The 27,082-nt window shown below is 35.9% G+C and overlaps 1 protein-coding gene across 1 annotated transcript; it reads right to left on the reverse strand.

Annotated features, from left to right (window-relative positions):
• Positions 1-7,037: 7,037 nt before the first annotated feature.
• LOC141690434 (uncharacterized) lies at positions 7,038-26,857 on the reverse strand. Its single transcript, XM_074495239.1, has 5 exons — positions 26,654-26,857; positions 26,303-26,485; positions 9,058-9,501; positions 7,962-8,747; positions 7,038-7,379 (listed from the first exon to the last, which is right to left on the reverse strand). The coding sequence occupies exons 1-5, from the start codon at positions 26,855-26,857 to the stop codon at positions 7,038-7,040; spliced, it is 1,959 nt and encodes a 652-aa protein (XP_074351340.1).
• Positions 26,858-27,082: the final 225 nt, after the last annotated feature.

Consider the following 27,082-nt stretch of genomic DNA (forward strand, 5'->3'; position numbering starts at 1 on the left):
CCATAGCGTGAATGCATCTAACAGGTAGAAATAAGGTCGATGAAACAAATTTCTATTCAATAAAGACAAATCGCCGAAAATAAAAGATAATTGCATAAAGATAGAAGATCCCGAAAGATTACAAAAAGAGTCCCGAAGGACAATTAAGAGGCACACTGAAAATGTTCAAATTCCATAAAGGACCGAAAAAGATAAAAGTAAAATAAAGAGCCATAACAGGCATATAAAGCCATGCAAGGCCGCGAGGTCACTCATCAGAAGACCTTAAAGCCTCGATACGTACAAACTCAGATTATGAGTTGATAACATGGATATGGGTAAAATACGAGGATTGTTAGGCTTGAACCCCAACAACGCCCAGGAAGCACCATTCCTAACCGACGTTACAATACCGTCTCCTAGGCGGGGTAACCCACGCCTAGAATTTATGGTCGAATGAAGGTACCCTTTTCTTATTAAAAGAAAAAAGGGAGGAAATAATTATTAGATTATTAGAAAAAGGAAGACAAAATTCTCAAAATAGAGAATATTATTTAATGCACGAATGCATAAATTAATGTCTGATGACAACAAAAATTACGAGTAAATTCGTAATTTGATATATAAATTCCTTAAAAATTAAGGAATTTAAAAAATAGAATTAATTGGAAATAATAGAAAATATTCTTTAATATTATTTTCTATCCAATTAGTTATATTATACACAATTGCACAAAAATTAAGTATGTCCGTTGACACAATAAATTATGACAAGAGTTCATAATTTTAGAAAAAAAAAGGAGGTGATAAAAAAAAAGAGAAGAAAAAAAAAGAAAAAAAAGAGAGAAAACAAATAAATAAATAAATAAATCAAAAAAAAAACGCTGGTGGAAAAGGCCGGGAATCATCTTACGGAGAAAATGACTAGTGAAGATTAAGGAGGCTAAAACCACGCCTAGGAAGCATAGTTCCTAGGCGTTGTTCAAAAGATGTCTCCTAGGCGGGGGGTCAACAACGCCTAGGAAGTATGGAGCCTCCAACAACGCCCAGGAGACAATATTCCTAGACGCTGTTGGAAGGACGTCTCCTAGGCGGGGGTCAACAACGCCTAGGAAGTATGGAACCTCCAACAACGCCCAGGAGACAATATTCCTAGGCACTGTTGGAAGGACGTCTCCTAGGCGGGGGTCAACAACGCCTAGGAAGTATGGAACCTCCAACAACGCCCAGGAGACAATATTCCTAGGTGCTGTTGGAAGGACGTCTCCTAGGCGGGGGTCAACAACGCCTAGTAAGTATGAAACCTCCAACAACGCCCAGGAGACAATATTCCTAGGCGCTATTGGAAGGACGTCTCCTAGGCGGGGGTCAACAACGCCTAGGAAGTATGGACCCTCCAACAACGCCCAGGAGACAATATTCCTAGGCGCTGTTGGAAGGACGTCTCCTAGGCGGGGATCAACAACGCCTAGGATGCATTATGCAATAAAAGCCAATTTTCTGATTATTTAATTAATCAGAAAATGGGCTAAAATTAAGAAAATTGCTGAAAAATTCCAAAAAATAGGGAAAAATAAAGCAAAAATTCCCAGAAAATCAGGAAAATTAAAAAATAATTTTCAATAATTATTTTTAATATTCTTGAAAAATTAGGGAAAAATACCTGTGAGTACCAGTAAATTAAGGAAAAAATCCCAGAAATGAAGGGAAAATTCCTGTAAATTAAGGAAAAAATCCCAAAAATTAAGGGAAAATTCCTGTAAATTAGGGAAAAATCCCCGAAATTGATGGAAAATTCCTGTAAATTAAGGAAAAAATCCCAGAAATTAAGGAAAAATTCCTGTAAATTAAGGAAAAAATCCCAGAAATTAAGGGAAAATTCCTGTAGATTAAGGAAAAATCCCCGAAATTAAGGAAAAATTCCTGTAAATTAAGGAAAAAATCCCAGAAATTAAGGGAAAATTCCTGTAAATTAGGGAAAAATCCCTGAAATTAAGGGAAATTTTTGTAAATTAAGGAAAAAATCCCTGAAATTAAGGGAAAATTCCTGTAAATTAAGGAAAAAATCCCATAAATTAAGGGAAAATTCCTGTAGATTAGGGAAAAATCCCCGAAATTAAGGTAAAATTCTTGTAAATTAAGGAAAAATCCCAGAAATTAAGGGAAAATTCCTGTAAATTAAGTAAAAAAATCCCAGAAATTAAGGGAAAATTCCTGTAAATTAAGGAAAAAATCCCAGAAATTAAGGGAAAATTCCTGTAGATTAGGGAAAAATCCCGCAATTAAGGGAAAATTCCTGTAAATTAAGGAAAAAATCCCAGAAATTAAGGGAAAATTCCTGTAAATTTGGGAAAAATCCCCGAAATTAAGGGAAAATTCCTGTAAATTAAGGAAAAAAACCCAGAAATTAAGGGAAAATTCCTGTAAATTAGGTAAAAATCCCTGAAATTAAGGGAAAATTCCTGTGAATTAAGAGAAAATTCTAATAAATTAGGGAAAAATCTCAGCAATTAAGAGAAAATTCTTGAAAAATACTAGAATAAAAGCCTGACTTAATTCTCTGAAGGACCCAATAAAGTTCGGGGGCAAACGACTATACCATCTTTGAGCCATACCCGACAGGGTTTGAGGAAAGGCCTGAAACTTAATAGCGTCATTCACGGGCTGCAACAACAGTGCATTAGAGAATGTCCTGACATGATTAGCGGGATCTCCCGTGCCATCATAAGCTTTTATAGTGGGAATCTTTAACTTCTTTGAGATATGGGCATTCATTATCTCTTCGGTGAATAGTAGATTAGGATCATCAGGATCTCCAAGGGGAAGAAGATTACTTGGATTAGCACTTAGGACTACATCCCTTCTTTGTGATGGACCATCTAGGTCTATGATTGAAGGAGGATTTCTCCCCTAGGTGGTAATCGGAGTCTGGGAGCCTGGTGCACCTCCAAGTCGCGCTTCAGCCTTTGAATCTCAGCCTCGTGGGCCTTGATTCTCTCCTGCACTTCTTGGGGATTCACCCATCGGGTGCTCCTAGGAGATTTGTTACCATCAGCCATCGGCTCTTTGCCAACACGTCTCCTTCTAGGGTCCACTTTATCATTTAAAGGTTCGGAGTCTCTCCCAGTGTAAGGACCAGAAAATTCCTGATCCTCTGGGATAGGAACCAAACCTTGTATGTAGGGGGTGTTCGCCCTCATCCTTCACTCCGTCCAGCATGTCCACTTCCTCCAACCTCAGGGTAAAGGGGCATCCCATAAGGGGGATTAGTGGTCACAACAGTTGAATACTCATATCTAACGGGTGGAGAATTCACAGGTCTATGTAGTTGTTGAAGTTGGGGATTCGTACCTTGGGGAGCCGGGGGAATCGTACCTTGGGGTTGAGGTTCGGTTGCCAATACCTGGGCTCCTCCTTGGGTGGCGACATGGGTTCAATGCAGAGGTACCTCCACGGTTTATAAAATTGTTTGGGTTGTTCCCGCTGGCGAATCTCCTTCTTAGGCGCTGTTTCCTCTTCGTTTTCTCGCCATGGTTGTTGTTGTGCTTTCCCACAGACGGCGCCAAATGTTATGGATCAAAAACTAAGGTATAATAATTGCCGTATTTATTACTAGGGAACGTGAGTTTTGAAGCTCGATTTGACTGCTCTTGTGTTTCGTGACTCGATCTGCCTTAACAAGATGCCTACGTACCTTGCTATATGCCAAGGATCAAGTCAAAAAATGTAGTTCTGATTAGTGGGGTGAGGCCCCTTTTATAGATGTTGGGAGTCCTTGAATTGTACTTGGGTTAGGAGACTTGGTGGGCAAGTCTCAGAATTAGAATGGACTTTGGAGTCCTAAGAGGTTGGAAGCTGATTCTTTATCCCACGAGGTTCCTTGGAGGCCAATCTACAAGGATTTATTTCCCCTCTAAGACTCATCTTACCAGCTGAATTATCCCTTATTAATTAATTATGAAATTAATTAATATTCTGGGTTTCGGGCTTTCTCAAATGGGCCTAGTTATTGGCCTAATTCTGATATAATTAATGTTATATTAATTACATATTCAGGCCTTATTTTATTCCCTATCAACAACCCTACTAACTATCATTCTATGGAAAATTACGAGCATAAACTTAGCAATAATAGTCATATACCGAGGCAAAACAAAGAGCATAGTAGAGCAGATTTTATATATGAACTTCTAAGCAAATTTTCGAACTAAAAATACAAGGTAACAACTTGATGGCTACAAGATTTAATCATAACCCATTAAGGCACATAACATACTGGCATTTTAAAGAAAAAATCGTAGCATTCATTGCACAAAAACTCAAACTCAAGTCACATAACACATTTGTTCGAAATATCACTTATACTACAACATGCAAGCATTAACTTCAACTTTGAGTGTAAAAATCATAGCATGCAAGGATAGAAACTTTGTAAAAACACATTTTAGAAGATCATAGATTCTTTAAAAGTCACATGCAAAGCTTCTTTCTTTTTTGAAATCAAATAAAACTAACACACAAAGCACAAAAACCCATTCTGCTCCTTGGAGTCATTGCCGAATGCTTGAAGCCAAGATCATGGCTTGAAAGTAGAAGCATAACACTTCATCAAGACCATCTCTTGCTTAATTTTTATAAGCCGCAATTAGTTCAACTCTAGATTCACAAGAATCAAAGTTAAACCCTTGGCTTTAACTACATGCAACTAAGAAAACTCACCTTAAATGATGATATAGAACCAAGTGAAATTGTCCTTTGCTTAGAGGGGTTGAAAGATGAAAGAGGATGAAGAAATGAAAAAGAAAAAAAATGAGAGGGGAGGGGGTTGAAGGCGCAGCTGAGAGAGACGAAAAGAGAGGGAAGATAGTGAAGTGATATTGGTGGAAAAGAAATGATGTGAGTGTAATGTATAAATTTGTTTATGTCTTACTAAAATAGTAGTGGAGTTTGAACTTACTCTTTTGTCCTTCATCCACTAATAGTCAACTATTGCATGCAAGGTTTTATTGGTCTTTTGCTTGGTCAATAGGAGTTAGTGGGGAGTGAAAGGACAGTCCTACCCTTGGTCTCTATTTGAGTGGAAATTGCATGCAAGGATATGCTTGTAATTCAATATCTAATAATAGTATAATTTAAAAGAATGATTTTTAGTAATTAAAATACAAATCCATAAATCACCAAATAAATACCATAAATACAATGAGATTTTAGAAATTTAATAAAATTGTTTTTTAAAAAAATTTCGAATAAAATTTTATATTAAAATATTTTTTTACATATTATTATACTAACAAATAAATCATGAAAATTACACTTAGCACATTATAAATTACACAAATAATTGCATATAAATTGATTATATTCCACAATACTAATATAAAAATTTATCGCCTAATCGCAACTAATCAAATATTACTAACTTGCGAGAAATCTCTATTATTTACTAATCGCGTAGCGAAAATCTTACTCGCGTACGGAATTTTCACGTTTAAAATATTCCGGCAACACTCGCAATACCAAAAGACAAAATTATACACAATATATAACGAATTTGCATAATCGGCCTTATAACACAGAATATTTAGCAATGAGTCTCTTCTTGATCACAATGACAATGTCCTTCATTTGCTGAATCAATTCAGATCTATAAATCTTTCGTTCTCCAACTTCATCCCAACTCGTCGGTGTTCTACACTTTCATCCATATAATGCCTCATATGGTGGCATGCCAATACTGGAATGGTAGCTATTGTTATACGAGAATGCTATGAGTGGTAGATGATCGTCCCAACTTCCCGAAAAATCAATTGCACAACTTCACAACATATCTTCAATGGTTTAGATTGTTCGTTCACTTTGGCCATCGGTTTGTGGATGATATACCGTACTCATGTCTAATTTTGTCCCAAGGTTTTTTTGAAATTGCCTCCAGAATCTCGAGTTGAATCGCGGGTCTCGATCCGAAACTATTGATATAGGTACGCCATGGCATAACACAATTTCGCGTACATAGATATGAACTAGTCTGTCTAACGAAGACTTCTCATTAATTGGAAGAAAATTAGCCAATTTCGTAAGGCGGTCAACTATAACCCAAATCGCATCGTGTCCAGAATGTGTTCACGGTAAACCCACTACAAAATCCATGACAATATTTTCCCACTTCCATTCTGGAATCTTCAATAGTTGAATCAAACCACTTGGTTTCTGATGTTCTGCTTTCACTCTTTGGCACATGTCGCATTTTGAAATCCACTCTGTAATCTCCCTTTTCATGTTCGGCCACCAAAAACTCTTTTTCAAATCATGGTACATTTTGGTACTTCCCGGGTGAATCAAAAATCTTGAGTTGTGTGCTTCTTTCAAAATATCAGTCTTCAATTTAGTCACATTTGTGATCCAAATTCTTGTTGAAAATCTCAACACACCTTGTTCGTCTTTTTGGGTACACATCTCTTCTCTTGCCAACCGATTATTCTCTTGAGTCATTACTTCATCTTGGCATTTCTTTATCCTTTCTAGTAGTGTCGGTTGAAAAGTAATGGCATAACACATTTCTTCTGCTCTTCCGTAATCACAAATCTCTAGATGCAATTTTTCAACTTCATCAAATAATTCCTTCGACATTGTTATCATATTTAACCTTTCCTTTCTACTCAAAGCGTCTGCTACTACTTTGGCCTTTCCCGGATGATACTGTATCGAACAATCGTAGTCTTTGATCAATTCCAACCATCGCCTCTGTCTCATATTCAGCTCCTTCTGAGTAAAGAGGTACTTCAGACTCTTATGATCTGTGTATATCTCACACTTTTCCCCATATAAGTAGTGTCTCCATAGCTTCAAGGCAAACACTATCGCAGCTAACTCTAAGTCGTGAGTCGGGTACTTCTGTTCATGTGGTTTAAGTTGTCTCGAAGCATACACTATCACTTTCCCATGTTGCATCAATATACAATTAAGTCCTTTGTAAAAGGCATCACTATATATATCATAAAATCTCCCTTGTCGTCTGGTAATGCTAAAACCGGAGCAGTTACCAACCTTTGCTTTAACTCTTAAAAACTATTTTCGCACTTCTCCGTCCATTCAAACTTTTCATTCTTCCTTGTCAATTTGGTCAGTGGTACGGCAATCTTCGAAAAATCCTTTACAAATCTCCTGTAATATCCCACTAGTCCCATAAAACTTCTCACTTCCGTTGGCGTCTTCGGTCTCTCCCAATTCATTACCGCTTCGACCTTTTCAGGATCTACTCTAATTCCTTCTCTTCCAACAATGTGTCCTAGAAATCTTACTTCAACTAACCAAAACTCGCACTTCGAGAACTTGGCATACAATCTCTCCTTCCGCAGCACTTCGAAGACTATTCTTAGATATTCTGCGTGATCAGCTTCTGTCTTTGAATATACCAGAATATCATCAATGAAAACTATGAAAAAATTGTCCAAATACTCCTTGAATACTCAATTCATTAAATCCATGAAAGCAGTTGGTGCATTCGTCAACCCAAAAGCCATAACGAGAAACTCGTAATGTCCATATCTAGTTCGAAAAGCTGTTTTCTGTATGTGTTCAGACTTAATCTTTAATTGGTGGTATCCCGATCGCAGATCAATCTTTGGAAAACGAGAGGCTCCCTTGAGTTGGTCAAACAGATCATCAATTCTAGGCAAAGGGTATCTATTCTTAATCGTCAACTTGTTAAATTCTTGATAATCTATACAAAGTCGCATGCTTCCATCCTTCTTCTTCACAAACAACACTGGTGCACCCCACGGTGAAACACTTGGTCTTATAAATCCCTTGTCTAGTAATTCTTGTATTGGCTTTGCTAATTCCTTCATCTCCGTTGGTGCCATCCTATATGGAGCTTTCGAAATGGGTTCGGTGTCGGGGGCAAGATCTATTGTAAACTCAATTTGTCTGTCCGGGGGTAAGCCTAGAAGTTCTTCAGGAAAAATGTCCAGAAAATCTCTTACCACTGGAATGTCTTCCGGATTTGAAACTTCTCTACCTTTATCAACTACATACGCGAAATACATCTCACATCCTTTTCGAATCAACTTCTTTGCTTGCATCAAGGTGAGAAATGTCTGAGTTTGCTTTTGGCCCTTGAACGTTACTTTCTTACCTCGAGGTGTACTTAATACTACTTTTTTATCCTTACAGTCTATTTGAGCACTGAAACTTGTCAACCAATCCATTCCTAACATCACGTCAAATTCGCCTAATTGGAAAGGAATAAGGTTCGCAGGAATAACGTGTTCGGATATCTCTATTGAACAATGAGGGTAAATACGATTTACAGATACTCTATCTTGATTAGCTAAGATAATGGATAAGGGTTCATGCATCAATTGGGTTTCACAATTTAACTTATCAACAAAAGATTTCAAAATGAATGATCTGGTGGCTCCCGAATCAATCAATACTTTAACACTAACAGCATTCACAGAAAGCGTACGTGACACCACATCGGAACTTTGAATTGCATCCTTCATGTTCATGTTGAAAGTTCTTGCTTGAGCTGGATAAGTCAAAGATGGGCTATTTGAAGATGATGATATCTGAGGTTGATTGAGAGATATTGGGAATGCTGGGGTTGGCATAGGAGTTACTTGATTCATAGGGTAGGGTACAGTAGTCAGTTGCATCAATTGGTTATTACCCACTCCTTTGCATTCTCGTGAGACATGTCCTGGTTTACCAAACTTATAACATGTGATGTTGGCCTTCTGATTCTTGCATTCATGAGCATAATGGCCCTTCGTATGACACTTGAAACAAACTATATTCGCCTTATTACAGATTCCTGTATGTCGCCTATTACAAATCTTACATTCTGGAACTGAACCTTGCAGGGGTTTTTGTCCACTGGTTGATTGAGATCTTGTTTCTTGTGACTTATTCCCAAAATTATTTATTCTTAAAGTTTCCGGGTCCACTCTAAGGTTTAAACCTTTGATTAGTCCTCTGATTCTGGCCCTTGTAACTTGATCCTTGTTCTCTCGTTTCAATTCTTCTCTTCCTGTTTCCTTTCTCATTTTGATTTTGCTCACTCTCGCCTTCAATTACCATTGCCTTCTGAACCACTTCAGTATAAGTAGTTAACTCAAAAGCTGCCACATGACTCCTTATCCAAGGCTTCAATCGCTGTTGGAATCTTTTTGCCCTTTTCTGTTGAGAATCAACATACTCTCCCACAAACCTAGAAAGTTCTATAAACTTCTTCTCATATTTTCCAATTGTCCTATTGTCTTGCTTCAACCCAAAGAATTTCATCTCTATTTTTGTTTGCATATAGCAAGGAAAATACTTATCCAAGAATATTCTCTTAAACCTATCCCAAGTAATAACTTCAGCAGCCTCTAAAGCTTTCGCTGTCTCCCACCAATAGTTCGATTCACCTTTAAGAAAGTAAGTGGCATACTCCACCTTCTGATTATCTCCAACATTCGTTAAGGCAAAGGCCTTTTCTATTTCCTTAAGCCAAGCATGAGCTTTTACTGCCTTGTGTTCCTTTGAATTCAGGGGCTTTTACAGATTGAAATGTTTTGAAAGTAGTGACACCTTCTGGGGGTGGTTGAGGGGGTTGCACCTGTTAAAGAAATAGTTGTTGGGCTATGGTAGCAGTTTGTTGGCGAACCAACTCCACAAGTTATGCTATATCAGTGTTTTGGTTTTCTCCATCATTTTCTTGGTTATTTTTAGGTCTTCCTCGGGCACTTCTAGGTGCCATTTTTTAAAATAAGAGTTATACAGTTAGAGTGATACAGAAGTAGGGTATTATTTTGCAGTCATCATGGTATACAGTTTTCAAACAATAAAGGTGATGCATGGTGATAAGCAAAGAATTTTTAAAGGAGCAATTATAGGAATCAAAGAAAGTGCATAACTGAATTTAACATGGTTTAAGTCTAAAGGTACGAATCCCAAGATACAAATACGATTATAGATCCGAATTAAAATAGTACGAGAGTCTAGAAATGGAAACAAATGATATGGTAATAAAAGGAACAGCCTAATCCAAGAAACTAAATGTCAAGTCTCCTAAAGCTCGTCTTAATCCTCCTCCTCAGACTCCTCCTCAAGTGCCTCCTCAGACTCCTAATTGGGCTGTCTAGGGACTCTAAACCTAGGCTCTGATACCAAAAACTGTCACACCCCAACACATACACTCTAAATAAAAGAGAATCATAATTATTACAAACTTATAAGTCCAAAGGATGATAATGATCTATTACAACCCAACCAAAATAACAACAATCCCAAGATCTTTACAAGTTTAAAGTTTGGAACAGCCCTTCTAACTAATACCACGATTACATACTGGCGGATTCTGCCTAAACTATATATCTTCTACCTGCGCCCTGAAATGGTCTTCACCCTGCCTACCGGTTGACTTACGGGCGGTCTGCTTGGTACGAACCATGATTGCTAGCTGTAGAACAGGGTTAAACACAAGAAAATAAACTACAACGCTCAGCAAGTACTAATCATTCTACTAAGTAAGACATTATCTCAAAATCACGAGTTCATAAATCAAGGGGGAATATGGATACTTGTGAGAATGACAATAAGAAACATGAAGTTATAATATGAAGACATGGTAGAAATATAGAAATTGAAACAGGGTACATGCAATCATGATATCGGGCAATATGCTATAGTACAAAGACATGGTAGAATCATAATAATCGAAACATGGCATATGGTATCATGGAATTGGGCAATATGTTATAGTATAAAGACATGGTAGAATCATAATAATCGAAACATGGCATATGGTATCATGGCATCGGGAAATCATGTTATAATTATAAAATCATCAAAATCATTTTAGGACGCTACGGATTATAGCCGGTGATCAGCCGCGAAGTAATCCCGAACCGCGCTTGGTTCTTAAATATAATGGGATCCCTAGGCTATATGTGAGCCTATCAATAACGTGAAAAGGACTTGCGTCTGGGTCCAATCCACTAAGATAAGAAAACATTTATTATATTGATTTATAACATGGATGCTGGGGAAAAATTGGGTATCAACGTAATTGAATTAGATTCAAGGGAAGAACATTTGAAGGTAAATTACAAATCAAGCTAAGAGTGATTAACGGAAGTATTGGAAATAATTATGGTCATGGGGTTGTTATAACTAAGCATTCATGGGAAATGTATTTATGTGCAACGATTATAAGAATAAAGAGGTAAGTAAATTGCCAACAATTATAAGCATAAGAAATTATTAACTTTCCAAAAAATGTAAGCATAAGAAATTAATAACTTGCCTTCCAAAAGTTCTAAGATTATTCGATCTTGACGACACGAGTCTTCCCCTTCGCTTCAGAACCTACACGTTATATTAATCTAATTATTATTCACCCTTTATCGACTTATAAGCCTATATTATTCACCCTTTATAAACTTATAAGCCTATAATTACGATTACACAAACTTATTATTACACATAACTTAATCGCATACAATTCAAGTAATCCACATAGTCACATAATCACATAACGGCATGGCATATACTACTAGTTATTTATACTATAATATCATCTAAACACCTAAGCACATAAGCAAGTAATACATAAGATCTATCATTGACCTTAACTTAACCCTAAAGATGATGTCCAACACTCATACTCTTCACTTCTAAGTCCAAACACAACAAATACCACTAAAGCTTCCTAATGCCACTCGAAAGGGTGCTCTCGGGTTTCTTGGTGGAAATGGGGTGTCTCCACCTTGGTCCTTCACTTCAAATCACTACCTACAGGTTGTTAGGACTCTAAACTAACTTCTAAACGTGGTGAGACTCAAAGGCCTCACTTCTAAAGGTTTACAAAGGCCAAGACTCTCACCGAAGTCCCCCGCGAGCAACAATTTGCATGTCTTGTGCTCTTTAGCCGATATCTCAACTTCTACTCGGGGCATTCTAACAAAACCAATTCATGTGGATTCTTGAGACGTAAAACTAACTCTCATACTTAGTTTCAGGACAAGGCCTGACCTAGGCCTCTCTAGGCTTCTGCCCAAAGTTGACACTTGACTAGCCTCCCTCGAATTAACTCTGCCCTGTTTGCACTCACATAAAACTCACTTTTCTCATTCAATTTTTAATTGCAAAGGTTTTTAAAGCTTCCTAGGGATGCATTATACTTATTTAAGTTAAGGCCCCATGAAGGTCTAGCCTAAGGCATGATTATAATCAACCAAAGTTCAAGTTTACCTAACCCTGCTATGTTCTAAGTTGCTCTCAGTATGGGGGTGTGCACCTACCTAAATGCAAGTTTCTTGTTGAACTAAGGCTACTGGACTCAATTATAACTCAAATCCTAATTCCAGTAAACTTGGGCCTAGCAAGGCCTCACCAAAACTCACCTAAAACAGCCTATACTTAGGGTGAAAAATACTGCTACGAAGTGCCTAGTGTACCTCCTTCCACCTTAACTCCCAAATCAACACCAAAACCAACATGCAAGCCCACGAATCTATCCTACATTGTACAAAACCCTACTAAATATCATTCTATGGAAAAATACGAGCATAAACTTAGCGATAATAGTCATTTACCGAGGCAAAACAAAGAGCATAGCAGAGCAGATTTTACATGTGAACTTCCAAGCAAATTTTCGAACCAAAAACACAAGGTAACAACTTGATGGCTACAAGATTTAATCATAACTCATTAAGGCACATGACATTCTAGCATTTTAAAGCAAAAACCGTAGCATGCATTGCAAAAAAACTAAAATTCAAGTCACATAACATATTTATTCGAAATATCACTTATACTACGATATGCAAGCATTAACTTCAACTTTTAGTGTAAAAATCATAGCATGCAAGGATAGAAATTTTGTAAAAACACATTTTAAAATATCATAGGTTCTTGAAAAGTCAAATGCAAAGCTTCTTTCTTTTTTTTAAATCAAATAAAACTAACACACAAAGCACAAAAACCCATTCGGCTCTTTGGAGTCATTGCCGAATGCTTGAGGCCAAGATCATGGCTTGAAAGTAGAAGCATAACACTTCATCAAGACCATCTATTGCTAAAGTTTTATAAGACACAATTAGTTCAACTCTAGATTCACAAAAATCAAAGTTAAACCCTTGGCTTTAACTACATGCAACTAAGAAAACTCACCTTCAATGATGATATAGAACCAACTGAAATTGTCCTTTGCTTAGAGGGGTTGAAAGATGCAAGAGGATGAAGAAATGAAAAAGAAGAAAAATGAGAGGGGAGGGGGTTTAAGGCGCGACCGAGAGAGAGGGAAAGAGAGGGAAGAGAGTGAAGTGTTGTTGGTGGAAAAGAAATGATGGGAGTGGAGTGTATAAATTTGTTTTTGTCTCACTAAAATGGTAGTGGAGTTTGAACTTACTCTTTTGTCTTTCATCCACTAATAGCAAACTATTGCATGCAAGGTTTTATTGGTCTTTTGCTTGATCAAAAGGAGTTAGTGGGGAGTGAAAGGACAGTCCTACCCTTGGTCTCTATTTGAGTGGAAATTTCTTGCAAGGGTATGCTTGTAATTCAATATCTAATAAAAGTATATTTTGAAAAAATGATTTTAGTAATTAAAATAAAAATCCATAAATCAACAAATAAATACCATAAATACTATGAGATTTTAGAAATTTAATAAAAAAAATTTAAAAAAATTCAAACAAAATTTTATATTAAAATATTTTTTCACATATTATTATACTAACAAATAAATCATGAAAATTACACTTAGCACATTATAAATTACACAAATAATTGCATGTAAATTGATAATATTCCACAATACTAAAATAAAAATTTATCGCCTAATCGCAACTAATCAAATATTACTAACTTGCGAGAAATCTCTATTATTTACTAACCGCGTAATAAAAATCTTACTCGCGTACGAAATTTACACGCTTAAAATATTTCGGCAACACTCGCAATGCCAAATGACAAAATTATACACAATATATAACGAATTTGCATAATCGGCCTTATAACACAAAATATTTAGGAATATATATCGCACTTATAAAAATAACTCCAATTTTTACCGGTTGTCACAAATAAAGTTTTGTATAAAATTGAACATTTTCCATAACCTCACGCAAAAATTACCCACTTGCAAATAAATTCAAACCTTTAATTAAAATACTGATAAAAACAATATTTGAATAAATCTAAAAATTATCATCAGAATATAATAGTCAATCAGAGTTTGACCAATATCAGTATTTAATCAGCAACTATCAGTATTTATCCAAGAGTTTAACATGCAGCTACTGGCTGGGATTAATAGAAGCTAATTGCATGCTTTCATGGCATCAGAGTTTAACATTATAATCAGTATTTAAAAAATACTGATACATAATAATTTGACACCACAATCTAACTATCAGCAGTTTTTTCCAAATTATCAGAGTTTGAGAAATGTCCTGATATCATTCCCAATTCATTCAAATATCTGGTAAAAGTAGCTTCACAGAGAGGCTTGGTGAATATATCTGCTAATTGCTGATTTATTGGAACAAAGACCAATCCTATTGTACCTTCTTCCACATGTTCCCTTATGAAATGATACCTAATATTGATGTGTTTAGTCATCGAATGTTGTATTGGATTTACTGTCATTGCAATAGCACTTTGATTATCAAAATATATAGGAATAATGGTATACTTTAACCCATAATCCAGTAATTGATTCTTCATCCGTAGAATTTGAGTGCAACAGCTTCCGGCATCAATATATTCAGTTTATACAGTTGATGTGGAAATGGACTTTTTTTTCTTGCTAAACTAAGAAATCAATCTGCCACCAAGAAATTGGCAGCATCTTGAAGTTCTTTTCCTGTCTACTTTGCATCCTGCAAAATCAGCATCTGAATATCCAATTAGCTTAAAGTCTGAATCTCTAGGATACCATAATCCAATATTCATGGTGCCTTTGAGATGTTTAAAAATACTTTTCACAACAAATAGATGAAGTTCCCTTGGATCAGCTCGGAACCTTGCACAAAGACAGGTAACATACATGATATCAGGTCTACTAGCAGTCAAATATAGGAGTGAGCCAATCATACCTCTATAGTTAGTTATATCTACTGAGGAAGGAGTATTTAAATCTAACTTGGTTCTAGTGGCCATGGGAGTTGTTGTAGTTGAACTGTCTTGCATTCCAAATCTTTTGAGCAAAATCATGGTGTATTTGGATTGATTTTTGAAGATCTCTTCATCAGTCTGTTTTACTTGTAAACCCAGAAAATAACTCAATTCTCTCATCATACTCATTTTATATCTAGACTGCATTAGCTTTGCAATTCTCTCACAAAGTTTATCATTAGTAGAACCAAAAATGATATCATCAACATATATCTATACTAATAACAAGTCCTTACCATGGTATTTGTAAAAGAGACTTTTTTCAATTGTACCTCTTGTGAAACCACTTTCTAACAGAAATAGAGCAAGTGTTTCATACCAGGCCCTTGGAGCTTATTTTAGTCCATAGAGTGCTTTATCCAGAAAGTTGACATGATTTGGATATTTTGAATCAATGAAACCCAGAGGTTGTTCAACATAAACTTCCTCTTCAAGTTCACCATTTAAAAATACACTATTTACATCCATTTGGAACACCTTGAATTTTATGTAAGCAGCATAGGCCATAAAAATTCTGATTGCCTTAAATCTTGCAACTAGAGCAAAAGTTTCATCATAATCAATACCTTCTTATTGTGAATAACCATTTGCAACCAGCCTTGCTTTATTTCTTATAATAATGCGCTCACTATTAGTTTTATTTCAGAACACCCACTTTGTACCAACAACTGATCTGTTCTTTTGTCTTGGCAAAAGAGTCCAGACTTTGTTACTTTCAGATTCATTAAGCTCCTCTTGCATTGTTGTAACCCAGTCAGCATCTTGAAGAGCTTCTTCCAATTTCTTTGGTTCCGTTTGAGATAGAAAAGGGTGGTAGAGACATTCATTTTGAGTGGCTTTTCTAGTTCTTACTCCACTATCAGGATTTCAAGTGATTAAGTCAGGTGTGTGTGACTTAGACCAATTTTTTCGAATGGAAGTTGACTCCTTGAAGAAGAACCTCCCTTAATCTATGAACTCTCTATTATTTCTTTGACTTGTACCACTATCATTTCCTGATGCTCCCCCTGAATCAATATTCCCATTGCTATCAGTATTTGACTCATTAGTGTTTGAGGAATTAGTGTCTGATAAATTATTTACTGATGTTCCTAGAGTTGAATCACTTGAAGAAGACCATGGATTTGAATCATGTTGCTCCCCCTCAACATGTGCTTTTATATTTACAGAATTTCCACTGTCATGTGGATCATGAGAGCTTGGAGTGATATTAGGATTTACTATATCAGGACTTGTATGTGTATCAGGATTTAATTCTTCTGCATTTGGTACTTCATTTTCAAATCGCAATTCATCATGGTCATCTACAACTTCTAGACCTTTAATCTTTTTGTTATCAAAAGATACATGAATGGATTCCATTATAGTCCTTGTTCTCAGATTATAAACTCTGAAAGCTTTTGTTGAAAGTGTATAACCAACAAAAATGCCTTCATCAACTTTTAGATCAAATTTGGTAAGCTGTTCAGGATGAGTTTTGAGAACAAAACACTTGCAACCAAAGCTTTAAAAGTACTTCAAATTTGGCTTCTTTCCCTTCACCATCTCAAATGGTGTTTTACCATGCCTGTTGATTAGTGTTGCATTTTTTGTGAAGCAAGCAGTTTGCACAGCCTCATCCTAGAAGTAGGTAAACAATCTTGCTTCCTTTAGCATGGTTCTTGCAGCTTCTATGAGAGTTCTATTCTTTCTTTCAACAACTCCATTTTGTTGTGGAGTTCTAGGAGCATAAAACTCTTGTTTTATCCCCTTGTATTTGGAGAACTCTTCCATAGAAACATTATTGAATTAAGTTTCATTATCACTTCTCATGATCTTCACTTTGTATGTTAATCCTTTTTCCAGTTCTCTCACATGAACAAGAAGTTTGGATGGAGATTCATCCTTTATGTGCAGAAATTACACCCATGTGTATCTTGTATATTTATCAATAATTACAAGTACATACCTCTTCTCGGCAATAGACATAACATTGAATGGACCAAAGAGATCAATATGAAATAGATGATATGGTTCAAGAATAGAGGATTCATTTTTACTCTTGAAAGATGTTTTCCTTTGCTTGGCTTTCTATAAAGAGTCACATAAGCCATCAGGAGTAAAGAATGCATTGGGAAATCCTCTCACAAGTTCATTGATGATATTGAAATTGTTGTGAGAAAGTTTTTTATGCAAGTTGCAGCTGTCTTCCATAGATGCTCTACAAAGTAGATAAACTTCTGATCTATCAGTATTTGTGGAGACCCTCGCTTCATATAAGATATCATGTCTTACACCAGTAATTGCAATTTTTCCATCAGACTTACTGACGATTTCACAATATTCTTTATAGAAATTCACATGGTAACATTTTTCACAGATCCGACTAACACTGATTAAATTATGCCTGAGTCCTGCAACCAGAGCTGCATTGTCAATGATGACATTCCCAATTTTGATTTTGCCATATCCAAATATTTTTCCTAAGTAGCCATCTCCATAAGAAATACTTGGTCCAGCTTTCTCCTTAAACTATGATAGCAGGGATTTATAACCAGTCATATATCCTGAGCATCCACTGTCTAAGACTAGAGAATTTCTCTTATAATCCTACAATCAGTATTTAAAATCAGTTAGTGTTTTTAAGGAAACAGACTTGATTGGATCCTTTGGGCTTTTTAAGTTTGTTAACATATGCAGCAGAAGACTTCATATCAATGTTTATGTTAACATTCTTACTATCAGTATTTACACATACAGAAACAGATTTTTCTTTATTTAAAGAGGGTTTCAGTTCATAATAATCATAATATAAACTGTGATACTCTTTATATGTATAAATAAAGTGCCACACAACCACAATAAAAACAAGGACTCTGTGGTTTATATCTAACTGTTTATTCTTAAACTCTAATTTGGGAGGAACAATATTTATCTCTTTATTTATGCTGGAAGAATTAGCAAGATGATTGGTACTAAAACAGTTCAAGCATGTTTTTCTAGGTGTATTGGGAGCGGTTACATAATTACCATTCTTATTAACACCTACCTTGCCATTCCTATATTTCCTAGGCTTTTTCTCCTTGTTTTTCATGTGTAATTCCTTCAGCTTTTGCTTAAGCTATTTTTGAGTCATTAAACAGATATTTATTGATCTTGTGTGAACTTGTTCACTCTTATCAGTACTTAAGTTTGATTTAGGTGCTGAGGTTGAACCTACCTTATTAACCGACTTAACATCATTAAGACTTGAATTAAACTTAATGGGCTTCAACTTAACCTTGTTCAGTTTAACCTTAATATCAGTATTTACTTGTTTAGTTTTCTCACTTTCTTTTCAAATTTTCTCATCAGGATTAGATCTATTTGTATATCCTAATCATGATCCCCAACAACCATTTTCTAAAATTTCCTGAGTTGTTTTTCTTGTGTTAGTCCAAAGCTTAATAACCTCTCATTCTTTAGATAACTCCTTTTTTAGATAAGCATGCTTTTATAACAGTTTTTCTTTAACATAAACAACATTATCTCTTTCTTTTTGAATTTCTAGAATGGAAAGCAACTCAATTTCTAGGTGATCATTCCTTTTCATTACCTCAGAGTTTTCACTCTTGATTATATTACTCTCTAAGGTTTGATCCCTATAACTAACATGCAGAGATTTAAGAAACAATCTTAATTCATCGATATCATCAATATCAAAAGCAAGGGTGGTTTGAGGTACCTTTAATTCAGCATTATCAGCCTCAGTATCAGCATTTTCCATAAGAGCATAGTTAAAACCATCATCTGAATCTGATGAATCATCCTAGTATTTCTTCTTTGTGATCAAGGCTTGTCTCTTCTCAGCTTTTGCTTTTCTGCAGTCAACTGTAAACTATCCAATTATGTGATTCCATCCAAACCCGGGGTCTAAATTTGGGGGTCACTAGCCAATAAACCATAATAAAATAATCACAGCGGAATAATATAATAAATATGACCCCTTACATGTAACTGGATCAATCACAGGTCATAGTATGGAACATGCACTAATACAAACCCAATATTATTACAAGCCATAAGTCTATTTAATTTTACAAACTATTCAAATTTTATTACAAACCTCTAGACTAATCAAGCGTCCCAACAGTCTACCTGGAAACACATCAACTATCTACAAGCACACAACTCCTGGTCAAACCTGGAACTCAAGCCAGCTCTGATCTAGCTGAAAGAGTTAGGATATAAAACAAGTATGGGCGAAAGAAGTGCTCAGTAAGCAGTATATAGCTTATGATTTAGAACAACAACAACAATATATCTGATGAACAAAACCAAACCATAATATCTGAACAATATCAAAACTGATATAAATTTTGGATAATGAACAACATTTGCATATATATTTTGTTTTGGGATTGGAATCCTCGAATGACGGTGTGTTGCCGCCGGTGATCAGCCGCGGACAACACCGGTATGTCGAAGCATATCCAATTAAATAAAAGGGTACTAAAGGCACATATCGGCCTAACAAGGTGTTATATCATGTATAACACATAGCTCACACTCGACCACCGCCACGGCCTCTTACGCAACCATCCAACCCAAAAAAACAATTTTCAATCAAAGGAGTCGAATCAAATGACATCCTTAACCACATAACTCCCCATTTCTCATGGTCCAGAGTTATCTCAACAACCAATGGCGAAATAACAAGAACAATTAGTTATTCGCTAATCTCAATTCAAAACTTCACTCTAGAGAGTAATTTTAGCGAAATATAAAAATATTTAACTATTCTGAACTTAGAATAGTTTAGAAATTGAATAATGGAGTCAGAATAATTATCACTTGAATGATAAGTGAAGATATAGATATTTGCAGAATAAAATTCATAATAATATCACTTGAACAATAAGTGAAGGTAGGTATACTTTCCTAGTATGCTGGATAACTTCTTACTATTACTCTAGTTTATAATTGCTGGCTATTATCTCCGTTTAACACTTGACCGCACTCCTTGCTACTCGATTCTATAAACAAAAGGACTATCTTAATTGGCGGAACCAAACTCAAGTGACGTAACTGTACGTCTTGACATCTACCTGATCGTTTATAACTAATCATGGCATTTTAAAACTATAAACAGATAGCATGCATATGACGTAACATGTAATCATGGTATTCATATATCACGTAATCATATATTTCATGTAACACATAAGTCAGATCATCGACAGATAGGTCTCAGTATATTCAGGATTAAAATTGGGTCATTAATAATGTTTACCGATCAGATACCGACTCAAAAGGACTAACAATTCAAATCACATTACAATAAAAAAGAAACTAAGTCTCAAAAGTATTTTTATTGGAAGCGTAATGTTTTTCTGAGTCTGTACGTGTTCGTTTCGTATTAAACGGACGAACGGTTTAATTATTCTGAATAAAATAAGAAATAAATGGAAATAAATCAATTAATATTAATATTAATTGTTAAATACCAAAATATAATTTTTAAAAGCTTAAAAATAATTTATAGGAATTATTTGAATTAATTATAAATAATTTATGTTTATTTACTATTTATAAATAAAATTAATTGATTAAATGATTTAATCAATTAATTAAATTCATAAATGATTAACTAAAATAAATTATAAATAATCAAATCAATTTGGATTTGTGAAAATAATAAAAGAAACTAAATTTTGGAATTTAAAATAATTAAGCAAATAATTTATAGAATTAAAAATAATAAGTAAATGATTTTTTTGGAAAATAAAATAAATGATTTTTTTTAAAACAGAAAATGGATTTTTGAATTATTTTAAAAACAAAAAATCTGGAAACAAGATTTAAATTAGGGGTTAGGGTTTGGGTGGATCGAACCCGGGTTGGAATTAAACCAACCGGGTAAGATTGGGGACTTCAACCGGGTTGCCAAAAACAACGGTTGAATGTCGACCGGAATCTGGGTTTGTCCCGGAAATCGGTGACTTCGCTGGAGTCCGGAGAATTCCCAGCGACACCCCAAACGCCTCTAATCGACTCCGTTTTGATCAATTTCCGTACTAAATCGATTCCAAATCACTCTCTGCACAGTTTCACCAACCCAGAATTCCCAAAATCAGTCCCGAACATGATTCCGTCCATAAATCGGCGATTACAATCGAAAAAATATGACCCAGAGCAATTCTTAACCAAACTCACTGTTCTTCACATCAGATCAAAGCTTTAACAACGTATAATCCATCTACATAATCATAAACATCCACAACATTCCACATAATTCCAGAAATCAGAAGTTAAAAATATCAAAACTCAAGAACTCGGTTTAATCAATTTCGAACTAAAACAAATCAACCAAGTACTCAAATCGACTCTCCAGATCATTTTGAAGCTATCTATAGCATCAAAATGAATAAACAATCATCTTATTTCTGAATCGAAAAATCATGAACATGAACTAAAAATCAATTTTTTAATATACTTACCCTCAGATTATGAAATTAGTATCAATAGAAAGCTCTCGTCGAGAGGATGATTTTGATTACTAGAACACCTGATTTAGTTCTTTGGTTAGCTCAAAATCATGGATCAAAGGTTTGGGAAAAAATTTCATCCCCAATATTTGTTCTTGAATTTCTGAAAATAAATAAAAATAAGTAAAATAATTAATCTGCTGATATTTATACTTATATAGAAATTAATACTCTAAAATAAATTAAGGGTGTTTTTATCCCCTAATGATAATAATTAGGGCCAAAAATAATAATTACGGGGAATACATTTAAAAACAATAAAATACATAATTTATAACAAAATTTTCCAAAAATTGCGAATATTTCACAAATGCAGAAATACTACGTATTTGAAATATGATAAATTTTATAAAAATAAAAACAAAGATTTTGTGGGGTTTGACGTCCCGGTGGTTTCCCGGTCCGTTGATTTTTGAAAAACAGAAATGATCCCTAAATTAAAAAAAAACTCTGAAAACACATAAAATGCATTCAAATGCACATAAAACGAGATAAAACGAGTACATCGATAAGGATGCAATTAAATACGAGTCCAAATTGCAGATCGATTCATATAATTGCAGTTTAAACACATAATAGTCAATCAAAAATTTTTTTGGTCCGCACGGGAACACAAGTAATAGCTATAACATTTAATATCATGGAAATAATCACTTTAAACTTTTAAAACACATAATATTTATTCATTTAACACAAAAAATATTCACATAATTTTCTCGGATATTACATCCTTCCCCACTTAACAGGATTCTGTTTTAAGAATCAGCCTAAGAAAACAAGTGAGAATACTTGGTTCGAATTTTGCTTTCCAACTCCCAAATCAGCTCTTCAACCTTGGGATTCCTCCACAAAACTCGTACTAAAGGCACAGACTTATTCTTAAGCACTCTTTCTTTCTTATCTAAAATCTGCACTGGTCGCTCTATAAAAGACAAATCTGGCTGAATCTCGATTGGTTCGTATTCTATCACATTATTGGAATCAGGCAAATAACGCTTTAACATTGACGCGTGGAACACGTTGTGGATATGCTGCATGTAAGGTGGTAACGCTAACTCGTAAGAAACCTTTCCCACACGCCTCAAAATCTCAAAAGGGCCAACATAGGGCGGACTCAGCTTTCCTTTCTTCCCAAATCTTGATAAACCCTTCCAAGTTGAAACCTTCAATAGCACTGCTTCACCAACTTCAAACTCCATATCCTTTCGGGCAGGATCAGCATATTTGCGTTGATGATCTTGAGTTGCCACTAATCATTTTCGAACGAGTTATATTTTCTCTTTCGTCTGCTGGATCAATTCTGGGCCCAAAATCTTTCTTTCACCAACTTCTTCCCAACATATTGGAGATCTGCATCTTCTCCCGTATAGAGCTTCGTAAGGCGGCATTCCAATGCTGGCATGATAACTGTTGTTATAGGAGAATTCAACTAATGGCAAATGTTTGTCCCAACTTCCTTGAAAATCTAGCGCACTTGCCCTTAGCATGTCTTCAATAGTCTGAATTGTCCTTTCACTCTGACCATCTGTCTGCGGATGATACACGGTACTCATATTCAGCTTTGTTTCAAGACCATCTTGAAAACTTCTCCAAAATCTTAAATTAAATCGAGGATCTCTATCTGAAACTATGGATATTGGAACTCCATGTCGAATTACAATTTCCTTCAAGTATAGTGAAACCAATTTATCCAATGAGTATCTCTCGTTCATAGGAAGAAAATGCGCTGACTTTGTTAATCTGTCAATAATAACCCAAATAGCATCATGATTTGCCCTGGTCCTTGGTAATCCAACCACAAAATCCATCGTGATATGTTCTCACTTCCATTCTAGAATGTCCAATAGCTGTAACAGTCTACTGGGCCTTTGATGTTCCGCTTTGACTCGCTGGCAAGTGTAACACTTACTCACCCATTCTGCAATTTTCTTCTTCATAATTTTCCACCAAAAGTGTTCTCTTAAGTCTCGGTACATCTTCGTACTTCCAGGATGAATTGAATATCTGGAGTTATGAGCATCTCGATGAATTTCATCTTTCAGCTCGGTTACGTTGGGTATCCATATTCTGGAAGAAAATCTTATGATTCTTTTATCATCCTTTTGACTCCCTATCTCTTCGCCTGTCAAACTGTCTCGTTCATGACTCATTACTTCTTCCTGACATCTTTTTATCTTCTCTAATAGTTCTGGTTGAAAAGACATTGCACACAACACATCTATTGACATACTTGGGGTACTGACCTCTATTTCAAGCTTCTCAAATTCCTTGATCAATTCCTCAGATAAAGTGATCATATTTAACCTTTCTTTCCTGCTCAGAGCATCGGCCGCTATATTTTATTTTCCTAGATGATAGTTGATAGTGCAGTCGTAGTCCTTGATTAATTCTAACCATCTTCTCTGCCTCATGTTCAATTCCTTCCGGGTGAAGATATACTTCAAACTCTTATAGTCCGTGTAGATCTCGCACTTTTCCTCATACAGTTAATGCCTCTATATCTTCAATATAAACACTATAGCTACCAATTCCAGATCATGAGTTGGATACTTCTCTTCATGTAGTTTCAGCTGTCTTGAAGCGTAGGCTATCACTTTTTCATGCTGCATCGAAACACATCCCAATCCTTTGTAAGACGCGTCACTGTAGATCACAAAATTTCCTTGATCATCTGGTAAGACTAGCACTGGAGAAGATACTAATATGTCCTTCAATTCCTGGAAACTCTCCTGACATTTCTCGTCCCATTCAAACTTCTGGTTCTTTCTGGTGAGCTTTGATAACGGCGTAGCTATCTTCGCAAAATCTTGCACGAATCTTCGGTAATTACCTGCCAATCCCATGAAACTTCTTACTTCCGTTGGTGTCTTTGGTCACTCCCAGTTGATTATGGCTTCAATCTTTGCCGGATCCACTTTCACTCCTTTATTGCTAATCACGTGCCCAAGAAATCGTACTTCTTTTAACCAAAATTCACACTTGGAAAACTTCGCGTACAATTTCTCCTGTCGCAGTGTCTCCAACACTATCCTTAAATGCTCTGCATGTTCTTCTTCTGTCTTGGAATATATCAAATGTCATCTATGAACATGATCATGAATTTATCCAAATACTTCTTGAGTACTCGATTCATTAGATCCATGAAAGATGTTGGTGCGTTGGTTAATCCAAATGCCATCACTAGAAACTCATAATGCTCATATCTGGTTCTGAATGCGGTCTTCGGAATATCTTCTAGCTTGATCTTCAGTTGATGATATCCGGATCTTAAATCAATCTTAGAAAACCATACATCGCCTTTCAATTGATCAAACAAATCATCGATTCTTGGTAACGGATAATTGTTCTTAATGGTCAACTTATTCAATTCTCGATAATCAATACGCAATCGCATGCTCCCGTCTTTCTTCTTGACAAACAGCACTGGTGCGCCCCACGGGGATACACTGGGTCTTATAACTCCTTTCTCCAAAAGATCTTGAAGCTGAGTTGCTAACTCTTTCATCTCCACTTGTGCCATCCGGTACAGAGCTTTAGAAATTGGTTTTGTTCCGGGTGCTAAATCAATTGCAAATTCAATTTCTCTATCGGGAGGTAATCCTGGAAGATCATCTGGAAAGACATCTGGAAACTCGTTGACAACTGGAATGGCTTCGAACACGGGAACTTCTTTGATGGTGTCTACCACATGGGCCAAATACACCTCGTAATTCTAATGCAATAACTTCTTCGCTTGAGCTATAGTTAAGAACTTCTTTTCTTCATTACTTCCTTGAAATATTATCTTCTTCTTGCTACCCAATGTCTGAAGTCTCACTTTCTTATTCTTACAATCAATATGAGCGTTATTCTCTGACAACCAATCTATTCCTAAGATAACATCAAATTCTCCCAACTTAAAAGGTATTAAGTTGGCATAATAATGATGTCCTCCTATCTCAATATCACACCTTGGGCACACTTGGTGGATGGAAACTTATTTCCTATTAGCTAATTCTATCATTAATGCTTGTTCTAACAACTTAACTTCGCAATGCAGCTTATCGACAAAACATTGAGAAATAAATGACCTTGTAGCTCCAGAATCAAATAAAACTTTAGCATCTATGGAGTTTACTGGAAGCGTACCTGCAACCACGTCTGAACTTTGAATAGCATCCTTCATAGTCATATTGAATTTCATTGCCTTTGGCTGATTCTTTGCTGGTGGTCCTTCAATTCTTGCCACATTAGTTGTTGGTTCTGTTATCTGGCAGTCCCTGACAATATGCCCCATCTTTCCATATTTAAAATACACTGTCCCTAATTTCTGAGCTGTAGTCTGACTTCGACACTCATTAGCATAGTGTCCCTTCTGATTGCACTTGTAACACAACACATTAGCCTTACAAATCCCACAGTGCCTTCTTCCATAAAACTTGCAATCCGACGCTGGTGGATGATTGGGCCTCTGCTGATTTGAATTCTGGAAACGGTTCTCATATCCTAGATATGGTTTCTTGAATCCCACACTCTTATTAACCTAAAACTCTGGCCTTTTATTGGAACGGCCCTGGAAGTTACCTTGTTGCTAGCCTCCTCCTGAGGTTTCTATTTTCTTTTTTCTTCCCATCTTTTCCTTTCTGAGACATGTCGCTTCTAGTTTCAATCACCATCGCTTTCTGAACCACTGCCATATATGAAGTCAGCTCAAACATGGCCACTCTATACTGAATCCAAAATTTCAATCCCTGCTCAAACCTTATTGCTTTCTTTTCATATGTGTCAACTTGATCCAGCACAAACCTCACTAACTCAGTAACCTTAGCTTCATACTCAGCGACCGTAAGATCTCCCTGGATTAGGTATAAGAACTTGATCTCCATTTGATTCATTATGTACCTCGGGAAATACTTCTCCAGGAATAGCTCTGTAAACCTTTTCCAAGTTATAAACTCACCTCCTTCCAATGCTCGCGTGGATTCCCACCAGTAGTTCGCCTCGCCCTTCAGAAAGTAGCTTGCAAACTTGGTCTTCTGTTCAGCTCCTGCTCCAACTAAGTCAAAAGCCTTCTCAATCTCTTTAAGCCATGCATTGGCTTCCACGGGTTCATCACTTCCGTTGAACTCAGGTGGTTTCACAGCTTGAATTTTCTTAAAAGTCATTGCAGGCGGTGATGCTGCTTGCTGCTGCTGCAGCTGCGTAAGATGCAATACATGTTGCTGCATCAGTCCCAATATCTGGACAATCGCTGGATCTGTCCGACTCTCGGTACGATCCTCTCCTGAATTATTCCTCATCCTTGGTGCCATTATTCTGGTAAGAAACAAGCAACATATAAAATAATATGTCAAGCATTGTGTCAAATATGTAGCAATTCTTTAACATATCAAAATTCTCAAGCATTATCCCTTTACCCAAAATATCACAAACTTGCTACCATATTAACACAT

This window comes from Apium graveolens, chromosome 10 (genome assembly GCF_009905375.1).
Source record: "Apium graveolens cultivar Ventura chromosome 10, ASM990537v1, whole genome shotgun sequence".
In the NCBI taxonomy this organism is placed as follows: domain Eukaryota; kingdom Viridiplantae; phylum Streptophyta; class Magnoliopsida; order Apiales; family Apiaceae; genus Apium; species Apium graveolens.